The sequence below is a fragment of the Vicia villosa genome, linkage group LG6, assembly GCF_029867415.1.
Source record: "Vicia villosa cultivar HV-30 ecotype Madison, WI linkage group LG6, Vvil1.0, whole genome shotgun sequence".
NCBI lineage: Eukaryota > Viridiplantae > Streptophyta > Magnoliopsida > Fabales > Fabaceae > Vicia > Vicia villosa.
The window spans coordinates 101793847-101811738 of record NC_081185.1 but is presented as its reverse complement, the minus strand read 5'-3'; the positions used below and the strand labels follow the sequence as shown (position 1 = coordinate 101811738).

Genomic DNA, 17892 nt, shown 5'->3' with positions numbered 1-17892 from the left:
TCTCGATCCATTTGGACCCGTTGCATCTCGTGTTCCTTGAGTAGAAGTCGAATTTGCCGCTCCTGATACTGAACCTTGTGGGGGATCTTGTTCACCCCCTGCACTGGCCGTAACGACCATTTTCCTGTTGTACCTTCGTTTGGGAATCGGTTGTGCACTGTTCTTTAATTTACCGTTCCTAAGGTTCATACAAGATCTTGATATTGTCTAGACAAAAATAAAGCAATTGATTAAAACAATCTGCTTGACACTGTCCCACTGGGCGTGCCAATTTGTTTACGGTGATTTCCGGTAAACAACCGCTAGTCTTCCAAACTATAATAAATATGATTTGGTTACTCGCAGGATCGACTAGATTGATCCTAGGACACATAGTCAAGAAGATTGTCATCAACGTTCATTCGAGCCATATTCATTATTTGTCTTCTTCAATAAGCGTTGTTCGATTAAAGAACAAATAGTCTTGACAATCACTTTGTTATATATAAATGTGACTTCAGCGAAAAGATAAGTAACATAACATAGAAAATTAAAAGGACTATTGAAACGTAAAGAATCTTAAACTGCAGAAATGTAAAAGACTTTGAAAGTAAATAACATGAAAGTAATTCGAAAGTAAATGACATTAAAGTAAAGATACAGAAATGTAAATGGCAAGAAGTAAACGAAATGCAGTAATTCTGGAAGATATTTAAAAACAAAAGATAATACACATGTATTAAAATGGTGGTGTCATACGTACATTTTCTCAGCGAACTCTTTCTCTTAACGCTTGATACTTGAGTAAATATGTGAGTGATTTGTACAAAATGAACACACAGAATCCTAATATTAAGACTCCTATTTATACTAGTTTCGACCTTAACGGTCCTATACTAATCTGCTGCCACGTTTCTCATAAGAACTTCTAGCGATGCCATCTGTTACTTGGACAGTTACGAAACCGTCTTCGAATTTCAAATCTTCCCGCCTGAGTCTGTCTTCGACGCGTGGCAGTGTATTAAACAAACACTACGAAAAAAAACACACGCTAAGTAGTAATACTTGAATATATTTATAAATTTGTCTAAGTCCCCGAAGACACATACTTTTCACTAGCTTTCAGTATTCATTATCTTCATAGCGAACTTAGAAATCTTTACTCTCGAAGCATGACCATCAGTAGCCATTCTTTTATTTTTAAGGGATGGCCATCAGTAACCATCTTTCCTTCGATTTTCTACTTCTTCGAAGGATAAATACTACAAAACGAAATCTTCAGCTAACAGGACCTAATCGAGCTTTAGGGGTGATTAAAATCTAAGAAACTTGTTGAGTTTAGAATTCAAAAATTGAATCATTGTATAATCATCTCTCGTGAATTATACCATTGGTATTGATTAAATACATGTGTTCACGTGTATTAATTTCTATTCAATTACTACTATAATTCACTATATTTCGTTATAATAATTATATGTGTGTACTCTAAAAAACCTCTGATACTTCGTTTTCAAAAAATCGGGAAATTTGATTTTAAAAAGTCTATTCACCCCCTCTAGACTGTTTTCTTACACCATATTCTCACCCAACAATTGGAATCAAGAGCTGGTCTTTTAATTAAGTCTAATCGACTCCAAAAGTTTTGAGAATATGGCGGACGATGACGATCCAAAGGGAGTGTACAATAGAACGTGCACTTGTAATTAGTGGACGAAAATTTATGGTGTGTCGTCACCAATGGACCTTTTATTTTCATGGGTGAAGATGGAGTTGTAAAATATCCAAACGATTGGAATGATGATGAAATCAAAAAGGCCTCATATGATTTGAAAGCGAGAAACATACTTATCTCAGCTTTCAGTGCAAAAACATTATCTGCTATATCACATCATACAAGTGTCAAAGGAATGTGGGACACTCTCCAAACTCTCTATGAGGGAACAAATGACGTTAAGGATGATAAAATCAACATGTTTACAGTGGAATTTGATTTGTTTCGTATGGAACTTGGAGAATCTATGAATTTCATACAAACTAGATTCATCCACTTAATCAAATTAAGCAACTTGGATAAAACTTATTCCAACAAAGATTTTGCTAATAAGATATATATTGATATCTATGTGCAGGGAGTGACAACCGAAGGAATCTAGATACTTTGGATATCACAAAATTGTTTGGAAAGTTAGCCGAGCATGAAAATAAACTCAAACGACTCACCCATAGAGAAGTAAAGTCGAAAAATAAAGAGAAAGTAAAAGAAGAGAAACATGATCTTTCTTTGAAAGCTTTATCATCAAAAGCTAGTAAATCAAAGGAAGAAAGGGATGATTCTGAAGAAGAAGCTCCTAAGAAAGAGCAGATGATTTTATTCGTCAAATACTACAATAAATACCTCAAGAGAAACAAGCTCTAACATTCTGATAAAGGCTTGATACTTTTCAGAAATACTCACCCGCTCAAAAATGAACACAAGAACAAGGATGATGACGTTACGTGTTATGAGTGTTGTAAATCAGGACATTATAGAATTACATGTTCAGGTCTCACCAAACATCATAAGAAAAAAGATAAGGAAGTCTACAAGACGAAAGGAAAGAATTCCAAAGGTCGTGGAGCCTATATCGCGTGGGAAGAAGAGGATGAAAGCATCTCCTCGGGTTCTTGCTCAAGTTCAGATGATGAGTGTGCCAACCTATGTTTGATGGCACGTAAGAAAGATGAAACGTCAAAGGTATATAATTCTGATTTTGATAATGAATACTCTTATAGCGAATTGTTGCAAGTTTTTAATGACATGTATGCTGATTCTATAAATGGATTTAAAAAGATTTCTCTACAAAAAGAAATTATTATGACACTTGAATGAGAGATAAATAATCTTAATCGTGCTTTATATTATCTTAAAGATGTACATACATCTCTAGTTGATGAGCGTTATAATATTTCTAATACTTTGGTTGAAAAGGTGGAAAAGTATAATGTGTTGAATGTCCAATTTAAAACTTGAAATTGAAAATCTCAAAGGACAATTAACTCATGCTACTTCACTATCTTATTCTTGTTCTAGTTCTTCAAGTTATAGAGGGAAGATTTTCATTAAAAAAAACTCGTGTCACTAGGAGAAATATAAGAAGCATTTCATCTAAAGCTGATTGTCATTATTGTGGTGATAAGGGATACATTAGGCCTCAATGCCACATTAGGAACTTCCAAGTTCCAAATGGTAAAATGGCATGGGTTCCTAAGTGTACATCAACTAACCCCAAAGGACCCAACTAAAATCGGGTACCTAGTTCTATCTATTATTGTTTTGTGCAGGAGTGTCTATGAATCTTTATGAATTCTCAAAACAAGTGAAGGAAGATGTATTCAATAATATTTTTGATCGTATTATATTCTTTTGATGTATAATGTATTAGTGTTATCATTTGCTAACGTTACTTTTGTAGCATGTTAAGTCCTAGATCATCGTAATTGGTATGATCGTTTCATTCTCTTTTATCTTTATATGGTTGCACTCTATTTATCTTATTTTTCTTTAAATTTTTTTGTTTGCACCATAGTCATTCGTGCATTAAATTTATTCTTCACATGCATCAAAACATTTACATCAGAATAATGATTTAGTTACATTAAAATCTTTTTCATTAAATTCAACTTGTATCAAATGATTTGTGCATTAAAAGAATTTCATCAGCAATTAGCAAAGCATACTCTTATAGTTCAAACATTTTTCGATGATATTATTTTCGGCTCTACTAATCTCTTTATCAAGATATTTACTAGTTTGATGCAGTGAAGGTGAATTTGAGATGTTTCTTATGGAAGAGCTGGCATATTTCTTATGATTGCAAATCAAGTAAGTCGAAGAATGCATTTTCATAAGTAAAATGAAATACTGTTTAGAGCTTCTCAAGAAGTTTGATATGAAAGACTCGAAAAGTATCTCAACACATGTCATTTAATGTGCTTATTGCCAAAGACGAAAGATGAGTGAACTTCGACATTACCAGGTATGGATGTATGATCGGATCCTTACTCTATTTAACTGCGAGCAGGCCAAATATCATATTTAGCGTGTGCATATGTGCTAAATATCAAGCATCATCTAAGGAATCACATTTTAAGATCGTAAAATGTATTTTGAGGTATCTTAACAAAACCTCGCATCACGATCTTTAGTATCCTAAAGGTAGTGCTTGTAGCTTAGTAGGTTATTCTGATTTCAATTTTGCAGGGTGCAAGTCGGATAGGAAAAGTACTAGTGGTGTTTGTTACTTATTTAGAAGTTGTTTAGTTTCTTGGCATAGTAAGAAGTAGCATAGTGTTGCACTTTCTATTGCCGAGGATGAATAAGTAGCAGCCGGTAGCTGTTGTGCATAAGTCTTATGGCTTAAGCAACAATTGTTAGACTATGATTTAAAACTTGGTTGTGTTCCAATTAAGTTTGATAGTACTAGTGTGATTAGCCTTAATAAGAATCAGATACTTCATTCACGAACAAAACACATAGAGATTCGACACCATTTTCTTAGACACCATGTTGAAAAAGGGGATGTTGTTTTTGAACACGTTAACACTAAAAGTCAGCTTTCTGACATCTTTACAAAACCTCTGTCATCGGACCCTTTTCACAAGATCTATAGAGATTTGGGACTCTTGGGTTCCTCGTGTTTTTAATAGAATAAGAATTTTATTTTGTTTCATTTGTTGTGTAAACTATATTTTCACTAACACTGTTTTGTTGCAAATAATTCTCTTACCGGCTATATTGGTATGTCTCTATAACTTTAATATCTGGTGTGTATCATTGTTTATGTATTTCTCCTAAATATGTTCATTGGTTTGCTTACTACCATTTTTACTTTTCTCATTCATTTCTAGCATATTTTAGTTATTCTAGTTGGCATTTAAGTCTTTTAGACATGTAGTGTTAATTATGTACATTTGAGCATTCATCTACTTGTTCATGCATTATTTAAATTGTTAATGCATTTCATTTTATGATAGTTTTGATCACTTGCATGTTATCTTTTTATTATGTATTCGATCTACGTTGTATATTTTTCTTAGCTATTTAGCTCATATGTTCATCTAGAATTATTTTATGTGTTTGGTTGTTTGGTTTCTAGATCCATAATAATTAATATCTCTTTTTGATGTTGTCAAAGGAGAAGGTTGTAATGAGCCTAAAATCACAACAAAAGCTGAGATCCTTCACTTGCTATGGATTCACCTTTCCTAAGATTCTTATGATCCTTAAATGGAACAATGCCACTATACAGTGATCAGTGACATTGCAGAGCGTGTCTGCGCCTCTGAAGCTGACGGAATGCTGCTGGTACTTTCCCTAAGTTATCACTGTACCAAATCCATCTAAGAATATATTTGCATAAGGCCATGATCTAGAGAAATCTGTAGCAGTAGCTAATGCACAAGCAGCTAAAGAGAAATGGGTTTGCAAATCTTTAGTATATATTTATAATTTCCTCTGACAAGTTTCAATTTTCTAATGCTCTCTATATACAATTACAGAAAGAAAAAAAATACTACTGAACATTTTACTCACATGTATACATTACATATATACTAAGTATGGGACACAAACAGATGAACTACATGGTGTTACCAGGAAATTATCAGTATACCACTATTACAGAATTACAAATTTACTTATGACAACCACAGGACAAATATACACACTTAGAAAATTCTAATAGGTTGGAAGATCTGGATGGATACATCTCTTACACTCTGAGCCTGACTCTGACTGAAGCGAGTTTCACCTTTGTAAAATGCTTTGAATCAGTGCAACAGATGCTGCTTGTTCCCGTTATTACGAAATTGAAAGTGAATTAGTAGGACTCACGGAGGGACACATGTTGTCCAGAGTACCGTATATGAACACACGGTAGGATATTAAATCTTGTATATTAAAGTAAATTTCCTATTCAATATATTGAGTAAAGACTTTTTACATCTGATTTTGGGCAAGACCCGCAATAGAAAAACATCTACTGGCACTGAGATCTGTATTTTTCATTATGTAGTAAATTCAAGAATCACTCCAAGCATCATCATCTTCATCACTTCCAGCCAAAGCCTGTTTCCATGATTGACATTAGTTTAGTTTACCCATAAGAGAAGTGGTATGTTGGTGCAGGGAAAGAGCACATGCGGTTTACCAAAACATAACAGAGAACATACACCAAATAGGATAAATTTAATAATGTAAGAGAGATAGACCTGGCGAATAGAATTTGCTTTCTCCAAGATGGCAGCAACCTTCAAGTTCGTTTTCGGACCCTGAATGTTGGGTCGTTTAACCACAGCAGGCCTCAAGTTGAAGGACTGAAAAACAATATTTTGAAATATCAAAACACAAAAACTTTATACAAAAGGATAAAAAAGCATGAACAAGATGAAAGTTGCTGTCAAAAGAAAAAAGATCAAAGTTGCTGTCAAAAGAAAAAAAAGATCAAAGTTGCTGGCTCTTACCTTCGTTCTAATCTGTTCTAACAATGAGTCTCTTTCATCTACCTTGGGTGCTACAGGGGGCCTAACACGATCAGTGACCTTCCTCAGCTGCAGTGGTACAAAGGCAGCGTGTTATGCAAAAATTAAGACTGCATAAAGAGTAAATTTGGCAAGAACAAGAAAACTGTCTCTACCCTGCTTTTGTCAAGAGCGGCAACAACGTCAAATAAATGGTTCTGAGGTGGAGGAGGCTTCTTTGACTTTCCATTTGGTATTTGATAATCAAATTCTGATGATTGGGCCAATGTATCCAATGACATCGCCACATCCTCCTCTGAAGGCAACAGGCTGTGATTGGGCTGCATAATTTCTATACTTGGAGGTGGTGACTTAGGTGAGACTATATGATTACCTTGATCCCTTTCCAAATCAATTGATGGCTCCTCAAGTGTTGGAAATTCCAGAACAGTCACTTCCATTAATTCATTTGGAGAATGAGAATATTGTTCGTTTGAAGAAATGGGATCATCTCCTGATACAGGACATTCAGCAGGTGGCACTGAGTGCAATTCTCTGGTGTCTTCTTTAGCTGCAGAACATGTTTTTTCTATTATTTGACCAGAAAACTGGGTCTGTTTGTCTTGTGGAAAGATGGTATCAGCCCCAGGAACAGCACATTCAGCTGGAAGTATTGGTGGGCATGAACTTGAATTCAATACGCTTTCTTCAGGACTATCATTTCTAGTTTCTATATTAGTATCTTCCATAAACTGACTCATGAACTGAGAAGGTTTTTCTTGTTGGTCTCTGGTATCAGCCCCAGGAACAGCACATTCAGCTGGCAGTATTGGTTGGCATGAACTTGAATTCAATATGCTTTCTCCAGGACTATCCTTTTTAGCTTCTATACTAGTATCTTCCATGAACTGATTCTTGAACTGAGGCACTTTTTCTCGTTGGTCGCTGGGATCAGCCCCAGAAACAGCACTTTCAGGGGGATGCGTCGGCGGGCATGGATTTGATTTCAGGATGCTTTCTCCCTCTGAAGCTACGACACGTCCATGTGGCATCCAACCATAAGATAGCATGGGTAATGCTAAGAAAGGGTTGTGAATTTGACTTTTCTCCAGAACTTGGTAATTATGCTGACCATTTGCTTCATTTACCATTACAGGTAGCTGCAAAGGAATAGCAACAGGATGCTCTGAAATACCTGCTGATAACCCAGAAGAGTGTAGGCTTTTATTACTCTCCACAGCCACAGCAGGCAAAAAAGGATTCTGATATGGCAAGGTTACTCTTTCAGAAGTTGATAAGCCAAATTGAGAGTTATAATCAGGTTTAACTGGCTGTACTGGTTGAAATAATACTTGACTTACACCTATTTCTTCTCTCTGTGAAACTGGGGAAGCATTTTGAACCTTGCTCATTATCCACTGCATAGGTGGTAGAGGGGGCATAGGTGGCGTTTCCTCGAGATTTATTTTGGTTGCCTTGGGAAAAAGATTAGGAAGTATAGGTTTCAATGGATCCGTGAAATGTTTTGTTGGACTAATCTTCTGATCAGATGACTTTGATGCGGAACCATCTGAAGATTCCTCTAGATGGACTTCAGCAGAAAACTCAGAAGCAACACAATTTATTCTCTCTCGCTCCAACTTGTTCGATATCTGCATCGGCTGAGGTTCAAATTTTGAAGAGGTACATTTTTCTTCATTTTTTAGCAGAAAACCCACATCTTGCTGCACAACTCGTGGTTTTAAGGTCCACTCTAAATGGGTTTCAGGCTCCGGTTGATTATAGGAAGGTGGTGAAAAATTATCTTTACTGTTCAGTAGATCATTCTTGCAAACAATTGTAGATTCTGAATCCTGAGAGTCTAGCTCTGAACATTGGGTCGCCATTTTCATGTCATTGACAGAAGAACCATCTTGGTCTTTCTCCTTAAGTAATGGATAATGAAAATTATTACATATACTAGAGTTAGAAGAACCTGTTCTGTTCAGGCTCAACAGTTCATCAGTAGAAGCAATTTTCAGTTGATCCACTACTAAATCTGATGTTAGCTCTGTCAAAGAATCTCTTGCAACTTCCTCACTGACTTCCAAATTTTTCCAGTGAGAATCATCAAAAGTAGAAAGAGATTCTTCCAAATTTGTAAGGCTACTCACTGGAGATGTCATATATGAAAATGGTTCCAGTTCATTTTCCCTCTTCTCTGCATTCAAGTCTTTGGAAATTTCTGACAACTCTACCTCGTTGGATTCCATTTCCATCCTATTGGAATCTGGAGAAGCTGGGAAAGATTCCAACAAATTTGAAGGATTCATTGATGGGGAAAAAATAGAATTTGAAGCTTGACAATTAACAATACTTGCATCAGTTTCAGCATTATCAAGAGAAGGAATAGCAGATACAGCCAGATCTTTGGACAGAACTTTTTCAGGGAACATATCATTTACCATGACATCATCATCCTGCAGTATGTAATTAGGGGAAGGTGGATGTTTAATAAGATCATCATCTTCAACTTGATCCAAATTGCATGTGGATCCATCTATTTCATCGTCAAACATTATCTTTGGTACCTCTTCAAATTTCGATAGTTGATCAGGATAAAGAATTCTAACTTCTACCGAATCAGGTTCATCTTGTGGATTTCCTTGTGTAAAATCAGAGAATAGCTCCTCTGCAAAGCTATTCTCTATGGCAGTCTCCACAACAGGAAACAAATCTTCCGAGTCAAGTTGCATTTTAGTGCCCGGATTAAGGTCGACTTCCATGGGCAGACAAATGGGATCCTCCCCCCGCGGACCATTGTCCCCATTGACTGATATTTCAGAACAGTACTCATTAGGAGATTCTTCCTGCATCACTTCGATGTCAGAATGATCACCACATTCGCCTTCATGGACTAAACTTAAATCATTGGAAACTTGTAACAGAGTATGGGAATGGACATGAGGATTGCAGACATCCAAGTTGTTTAAAGAATTGTTGTCAAAATAAACAACTGGGAGAGTATTATCTTTTATTGGGGAGATGGTGTCTTCATCATCTTCTAATCTTAAATGCCGTTCAACGGGAACATGTGGGGTTTTGTCTGATAGAGCTGTAGCTCCATGATCTGATAAACATCCTGAATCCACTGCACATGAACCAGAAGAGACTGGTCCAGAATCAGATATTTCTCGGCCAAGATCATAAGCATCATCATGTGTGACAAACTCATCAACTTTTTTTTGCAATTCAACAGTTTGTGGAAGCTGGTTGGAAAGCATATTTTCAGTCTCTGGTAAGGAATTTCCAATAGATTGAAAATCTGATAACTGAGCATGCAGTTGGGTATGTTCTTCAGTTCTATCTCTTCTGAATGAACTCTTATCATCATCTGATGCACAGGGGGTTCCTGCTGACTGAGAGTCTGGTAGCTGAGCTTGCACTTCATTATTCTCTTCACTTCTATCTTGTTCAAATGAACTCATTTCCTCTGATAATGATGAGTCTCCAAATGATTGAGAATCTGAAAACGGAGCTTGCAGCTGATGTTCTTCTTCATCATTTGAATCAATTACCTTTTGGACATTCAAGAAGCTTTTCTTAGGTCCACACTCATTGTCTATTTCCAACTCGGAGTCTATGGTAGCTAATGCATCCATATAATCATCAACCTCACTAGCCGCGTCATCAGAATGGTAGCAGTCTAGGCTGCCTTTTCTTGAATTTTGTCCATCATCATCCACTAGTTCTGTTTCATCAGGTACCTTGAGATGCTCTGAAGACACTTCACTTATCCCACTAGAAGAGATTTGTTCGGGCTCCTTCACAAGATATCCATTTGTCTCCACCAGAAGATATTTGTTTTGTCCATCATCATCCACTAGTTCTGTGTCATCAGGTACCTTGAGATGCTTAGAAGACACTTCACCTGTCCCACCAGAAGAGATTTGTTCCTGCTCCTTCACAAGATATCCATTTGTCTTCCTGCCTATTTCTGAGCATGAATTAAGTTCTAATTCGTGCTCATTCGATGAAGAATGTGTTATTCCATTTTCCATAGACCTTCTCGTAGGTGAAATGCCATTGATTTCGAGTATTTTAATCCCAGTTTCACTAGTGTCGCTTGACATCAATTTCACAGGCAGTGGATTGAGTGAAGTTTCACCAACCATTTTTTGATCAGGTGAGGTCATTTCCAGAGTTTCCTCCATGTAACTTCTCCCAGATTTTGCTTCAACTGCAGATCCATCAAATTGTCTTTTTTTCAGTTTCACAAGACGAGCAGGATCACTACACGCATTCTCAATACGCTCCTCAAGAAACAACTGATGTAGTCTGCAATAACGAAAAATGGATTGAGTAACTGGTTAGCCATTATAGGGGCATTTTTGCATTTGAAAAATCAGAGGCATAACTTATGCACCACAATAAAATTATTGGAACTCACTTTGAATGTGATAGTACAGCTCCAGGGGTCTCACCAACCCTCTGCCATTCCCCTTTCTTTTGCTGGAAATACAAATTATACAAATTTAATATCCAAAATTGCAAATATTCAATTTTCCATTGCATACAATTGTGTTTTGTGAAAAATAGAACTCAAAGTGTTCTGAATGTGCTTGAGTGAGTAAAGTACTCAGCATCCATAATATTTATACACTATATAATTAATTACATATTATGTTTACAAGGAGAAATAAATAATAGTCCAACTTCCTAAATGCATGAATCTAAATATACATGAACCTAAAATTTAAATGCTCCTTTTAATGGAAAACATACAATGTATTTTTACTATTTCCAACACTCCCCCTCAAGCTGGTGAATAAGTATTCTCCATTCCCAGCTTGGATATAATTCGTTCAAAATTTGAGCAACTCAATCCTTTAGTGAGAATATCCGCAAGTTGCCCATGTGAGGACACATATGGGGTGCAAATCAGCCCACTGTCAAGCTTCTCCTTAATGAAGTGTCTATCAACCTCAATATGCTTAGTTCGATCATGTTGAACTGGATTATGTGCTATACTGATAGCTGACTTATTATCACAGTAGAGCTTCATGGGTCCTTCCCATTTGATTTTCAAATCTTCTAAAATAATTTTAAGCCAAAGTAATTCACAAATGCCTTGTGCCATGGCTCGAAATTCAGCTTCAGCACTAGAACGCGCTACTACATTTTGCTTCTTACTCCTCCAAGTCACAAGATTTCCTCCAAGAAAGGTGCAATACCCTGTAGTGGATCTTCTATCAACAATTGATCCTGCATAGTCTGCATCAGTGTAGGCCTCAAGTGTTGTATTTCCATTTCTTTTGAACAAAATCCCTCTTCCTGGAGTTCCCTTGAGATACTGCAGGATTCTATGAACTGCTTGTAAATGGATCTCTTTAGGACAGTGCATAAACTGACTAACCATACTTACAGCATATGCAATATCAGGTCTAGTGTGAGACAAGTAAATTAATCTCCCAACTAGACGTTGATACATTTCTTTGTCTACTGCAACTCTTCTTCTGTATTACCCAATTTAAGATTTGGATCCATAGGAACGCTCGCTGGTTTACACGCTGTTTTTCCTGTCTCTTTGAGTAAATCTGTAATGTATTTTTGTTGTGATATAAAAATGCCTTTCCGGGAATGTGCCACCTCGATTCCCAAGAAGTACTTCAGCTTTCCAAGAGCTTTTATTTCAAACTCCTTAGCCAAACAATGACTCAAGATCTGTTGCTCCTTCCAATCATCTCCAGTCATTATAATATCATCCACATATACTAACAAAACTGTTACTCCCCCTTGTGGCGAGTGTTTGATGAACAAGGTGTGATCCCCTTGACTTTGCTTGTACCCCAAGGATGTCATAACCTTAGTGAATCTTCCAAACCATGCTCGAGGTGATTGCTTTAGGCCATATAACGCCTTTTTCAACCTGCAAACGGTATTGTCAGACACATTTTTTTCATACCCCGGTGGTACCTGCATATAAATCTCCTCCTCAAGTTCCCCATGTAGGAAAGCATTCTTCACATCAAATTGTTGTAAATTCCAACCATAATTGGCAGCAAGTGACAAAATTACTCTCACTGTATTCATCTTCGCAACTGGTGCAAATGTCTCTGAGTAGTCAATTCCATAGGTTTGTGTAAACCCTTTGGCCACCAACCTGGCTTTATATCTTTCGATTGATCCATCAGCCTTATATTTTACCGTGTACACCCATTTGCATCCAACTGGCCTCTTTCCTTCTGGTAAAGTCACTATCTCCCACGTTCCATTCTTCTTCAGTGCGTCCATCTCAATATTCATGGCTTGCTTCCATTTTTCATCAGACAATGCCTCATAAACATTAGTAGGTATGGAAGTAGCGTTAAGGTTTGTAAGGAAGGCTCTATGGGTAGGTGAGAATTTTTGAAAAGAAAGATAGTTTGAAAGGGGATATAAAGGTTGTTTGGTGCATTTTCTGGTACCTTTCCTAATAGCAATTGGAAGGTCTAGGTCATCATCTGTTGTTTGAGTCATAATTTTATCCTGCAATTCAGAAGAATTAATTACCTCATTTGAAGGAGTCGAGTCAGGCTCTTGAACTTGTGTCGATTCAGGAATGGCCTTTGACTTTCTCATGTAAACCAGATTCTTTCCATATCTCACATCCACTTCAGGTTCACGTTCAACTACTGGTATATTTGATTGATTTGACTCAACTCCCAGTTCTTCAGGCTCAGATGGGTTTGGTACAAGTGTGTTTAACTCAAGACCAGAAAGATCGGGTCTATTTGACTCGAAACTGGAAGAATTAGGTGGATTTGACTCGAGACCAGGGAGATTGAGTGTATTTGAGTCATGACCAGATGTATTTGACTTATTACTAGACAAATTAAGTGTATTTGACTCGAAACCAGAAAGATCAAGACTTTCAAGCTTATCTTCCTTAAAACTCTCCCCCTGAAGATAAGGTTGAGTGAAGTACGGTTCCTCTTCATGGAAGGTTACATCCCGCGACACAAAGAATCTTTTAGATGGAGGATGAAAACACTTATATCCCTTTTGAGTAGAGGAATAACCGACAAAAACACATCTTAGGGCTCTAGGATCGAGTTTTTTCCTGTCTTGACTATGCACATGGACAAATGAGACACACCCAAAGATTTGAGGTTTGAGATTACTACTTGTTGACAAATTTGGATAGAAGGAAGAAAGAACATCCATAGGACTCTTGAACCCTAATACTCTCGAGGGTAATCGATTAATAAGATATGTGCTAGTGAGAACGGCCTCCCCCCATAAATATTTGGGAACATTTTTATGAAACAATAGTGCTCGGGTTTGGTCTAATAGATGCCCATTTTTTCTTTCTGCGATTCCATTTTGTTGTGGTGTTTTAACACAAGAAGACTCATGGACAACTCCCTCTTTTTGACAGAAAGAAATAAGAACATGATTGAAGTACTCTTTTCCATTATCAGACCTAAGTCTTTTAATGTTTACTCCAAATTGATTTTTAATCATGTAGAAAAACTTTGGAAAAACAGTACTGACGTCAGACTTGTTTTGGAGTAAAAATACCCAAGTAACCCGGGTACAATCATCTATAAAAGTCACAAACCACCTAGCACCTGTTACATTTGGATTAGTAGAGGGACCCCAAACATCTGAATGAATAAGATAGAAAGGGGAAAGACTTCTTTTGTTGTTTAATGGAAATGGTAGACGCTTATGTTTAGCAAACTCGCACACATCACAATGAAGACTTTCAATATCTACCTTATTGAATAAAGACGGAAACAAAACTTTAATGACTCCAAAAGAAGGATGACCTAATCGACAATGAAAAAGAAAGATTTTTTCCTTTTTGGAGAGTATTGACTCTGACATAAATGAGTGAGACAAGGGGACATTTGTACAGTGACCTGGTTCTTCAAGATAGTAAAGGCCATTCCTTTCTCTAGCACGTCCAATCGTCTTTCCCGATTCCTTATCCTGAAATATACAACAATCATTAAAAAAAGTCACACTACAGGATAAATCATTTGTAAGTTTTTGTATGGAGACAAGGTTCATGGATAGCTTCGGAACATGGAGAACCCTTTTTAAGGTTATAGAATGATTTATTTGAATATCTCCAAAGCCGGCTACAGTTAAAAGAGTACCATCAGCAGTAGAAATTTTTTTATTACTGGGACAAGGGGAATATGTGGAGAACTGTTTTGAAGAGGGTGTCATGTGGTCTGTGGCTCCTGAATCTAATATCCAAAATAAATGAGAAGGTGTTTCTGAGACATGAAATCCAAATGAGAGTGGAAGCTTACCAGAATACGCCACACTACAATTACTTGATGATTTTTCCATACCAGAAAATGCAGAAACAGCGGCTGGAACTTGCAAACAGCGGCTGGAACTTGCAGACAGTTGCTGGAACTGTGCAGACAGCGGCTGGAACGGTGTAGACAGCGGCTGGAACGGTGTAGATAGCGGCTGGAACGATGTAAACAGCGGCTGAAAAATGTGCAGAATTGTACCAACGGCTGCAGAAAACTGTATGAAACAGTACGGACGGCTGCCGGAAAAGTATAGATGGCGTTTAATTGAAAAAACTTGACAGCACGTGTTGCCCAGTCAAGATTTAAGGGTTCTGACAGCATAAAAATGCCCGGTCAGATTTCTAAATACTGATATTAGCGGAAGTAGAGTCCCCTAGATTAGGAGCTCTGATACCATGTGAAAAATAGAACTCAAAGTGTTCTGAATGTGCTTGAGTGAGTAAAGTACTCAGCATCCATAATATTTATACACTATATAATTAATTACATATTATGTTTACAAGGAGAAATAAATAATAGTCCAACTTCCTAAATGCATGAATCTAAATATACATGAACCTAAAATTTAAATGCTCCTTTTAATGGAAAACATACAATGTATTTTTACTATTTCCAACATGTTTTTATTATGTCATTTAAAACACTTCGAGAAAAATTATGTCATCAAGTGGGGTAGTACCTTGACTTTACGAATTTTTCTTTCCCTGTGAGCTTCTACTGTTCCTGTTGCACTTACAGATGGAGCAGGTTCTGCTTTAAAGAATGATGGATCAGAATAACGCTTCAGACATGCCCCAGCACCAGCCACATCAAACCTTTTTCATCCAAAAAGGAAACAAATGCTTCAGATATCCATAAAATAATAACTAGATAATATTTATACTAAAATTGTATTTTTCAAATCTGGTCACCATACTTGTCTAGAAGGAAAAGTCTAGGTGGACCACGGCATTCCTCATATGAATCCATTATAAATCTAGGTAAATCGCCGCGTGAAACAAGATTCTGTTCAGATCGAAGATTAGGACACCAGTCAATCCCTGCAGTGCAAGAAGCAAATTAAAATTTGTCATGCGACCCGTTATCACCTACAGTTCAAATTTACAAACATAAATAATGAACGAAAGGACTCCATTGATTAGTTAACCTCCATTTGTGAAGAAAGACGAATGATGAGTTCGTGACAAAAATGCTTTCTCAAGAGGAGGAATTTCAGCCTCAATCTGTTGAACACGAGACATAAGACTGTGGCCTCTTTCAGCCGTAGCCATTACTTCTTCATGCAAGTCGTGGAACATCTCAGCAGCAAATCTAATCAAAATGATACACAGTTAAAATGTTAAATGCAGAAAACTTGTCAGAAGCTGGTGACTGTAAAACTCGTAATTTAAAATGTTAAATGTTGATGCGAAGACTATAAATTGGAACTTTTTTTGTAAAAATTCACTGCAGGGAACAGAATGCCATGATCACCTCACTTATGACAAAATTTATAAAATTTTCCTACCATATGGCATTATAGTAAAATTTACAAGAATACTGAGCCACCTGGACTCAATCAGGTGGTTGATAAAGAGATTATGTATAGCAGATCTTAAGATTGACCCTTGAACCCTTAAATCTAATAGTCACAATGTACCCACCAAACCAAAAATTTCAGAATCTGAAATGCTAGTCAGCTCTGTAAAATAATCTACTTAAATCTCATTTCTCCTTCTGTGATTTAATAAAAATTATAATTTCTGTAAACATACAAAAAAAATTGAGCATAATTCGTCAATAAAATCATGTTTTCAGCCAATAACTCTATTTTTTAAATATTCCCTAAAACTTAGTTCCAGAATTGTGGTTCAAACATCATGGAATCAAATATCCATGTATATAAAAAAGCATCCAACATCTTCTCAACGAATCTAAGCACCAATAGTCCATTTTCTTCCTTTTTTATCCACACAAAAAGTGGTTACATACAAAGAAAAAGTCACTACATACAAAGAACAAAAGGAATCAAGGAATCAAGGAAGAAGACACAAAGAAAAGGCTAAATAAATTTAAACAAAAAGAAAAATATAATTAAAAAAAAGAAAGAAGAAGTAATATTCTAAATCAGCTACCTACATTCAATTCTACATTACAATATTGAATCATAAATTCATAATAATATCTAAGAAAAAAATAGAAAGTCAAATTTAGCCACATACCTAACCACCAAATTAGAAACTCCAAACTAACAAATTTCCAACAGCAAAAAAAAAAAAACGAAAAGTAAATAAAAATTCAAATATATAGAAGAACTAAATTATCATTTTATTTTAATTTTTCAAAAACTCAATGTAATTACAGAAACTATGAACACAATTCAGCACCAGTCAACAACACAAGAAAAGCAGTTAGAGAGAGAACTGACTGAGCGAGGTCACCGAGCTGGCGCAAGAAGCCGACGAGTCCACTCATGGCTACGGCTTCAAGGAGAGCTTCGGAGTCATCCTTATCGGCGGCACGGTGCAGCTCCGGATCCGCCAAACTGTGCGCGCTACGAATGTGGTACCTTGAGATAGGCATTGTTCGAATTCAAGCAATTGATAAACGATAATTTTGCTCCAATTACAGTGAATTTGCAGTGTTGTTTGATGCATGTTCCGGTGACAATGCGTTTTCCGTTAGTTTCGCCATGGAAATGGAAGAGAGAGAAAGAGGAGCCAGAGAGAGAGACAGATTTTCTTTTCTTTTCTTTTTATTCTTTTGTTTGGATTTATTGCACTTTGTAGTTTGTTTTGTATTTATATTCATATTTATATTATATACTATAGGGATTTCTTTCCTCTAAAGTTTTAACCAAACGATTTAACTTAAAAAATAATTAAAACATCTAAAAATAATAATATATGGATTTAATGTTTTCTATTTATATTAATTATTTTTTTAAAATAATTCTTCAAATATCACTAATAAAAAATAATGTTTTTAAATAAATTCTAATTTTTAATTTTATACAATATTAAATATATTTTTATTTGTAGTAAATTTTATAATAGAGAAGAATATAAAATCTTAACATTTTAATCTTATAAAATATAATTTTTTTTGTTAGTTATCAAAGAAACACTTTCACCAT

At 36.1% G+C, this 17892-nt stretch overlaps 1 protein-coding gene across 1 annotated transcript; it reads right to left on the bottom strand.

Moving 5' to 3' along the window:
- Nucleotides 1-5522: 5522 nt before the first annotated feature.
- Nucleotides 5523-17528, bottom strand: LOC131609425 (protein SCAR2-like). Its single transcript, XM_058881119.1, has 9 exons — nucleotides 17185-17528; nucleotides 15925-16088; nucleotides 15694-15817; nucleotides 15457-15592; nucleotides 10910-10971; nucleotides 6657-10797; nucleotides 6484-6570; nucleotides 6232-6336; nucleotides 5523-6088 (listed from the first exon to the last, which is right to left on the bottom strand). The coding sequence occupies exons 1-9, from the start codon at nucleotides 17337-17339 to the stop codon at nucleotides 6041-6043; spliced, it is 5022 nt and encodes a 1673-aa protein (XP_058737102.1). The 5' UTR covers nucleotides 17340-17528; the 3' UTR covers nucleotides 5523-6040.
- Between the last annotated feature and the right edge of the window lie 364 nt (nucleotides 17529-17892).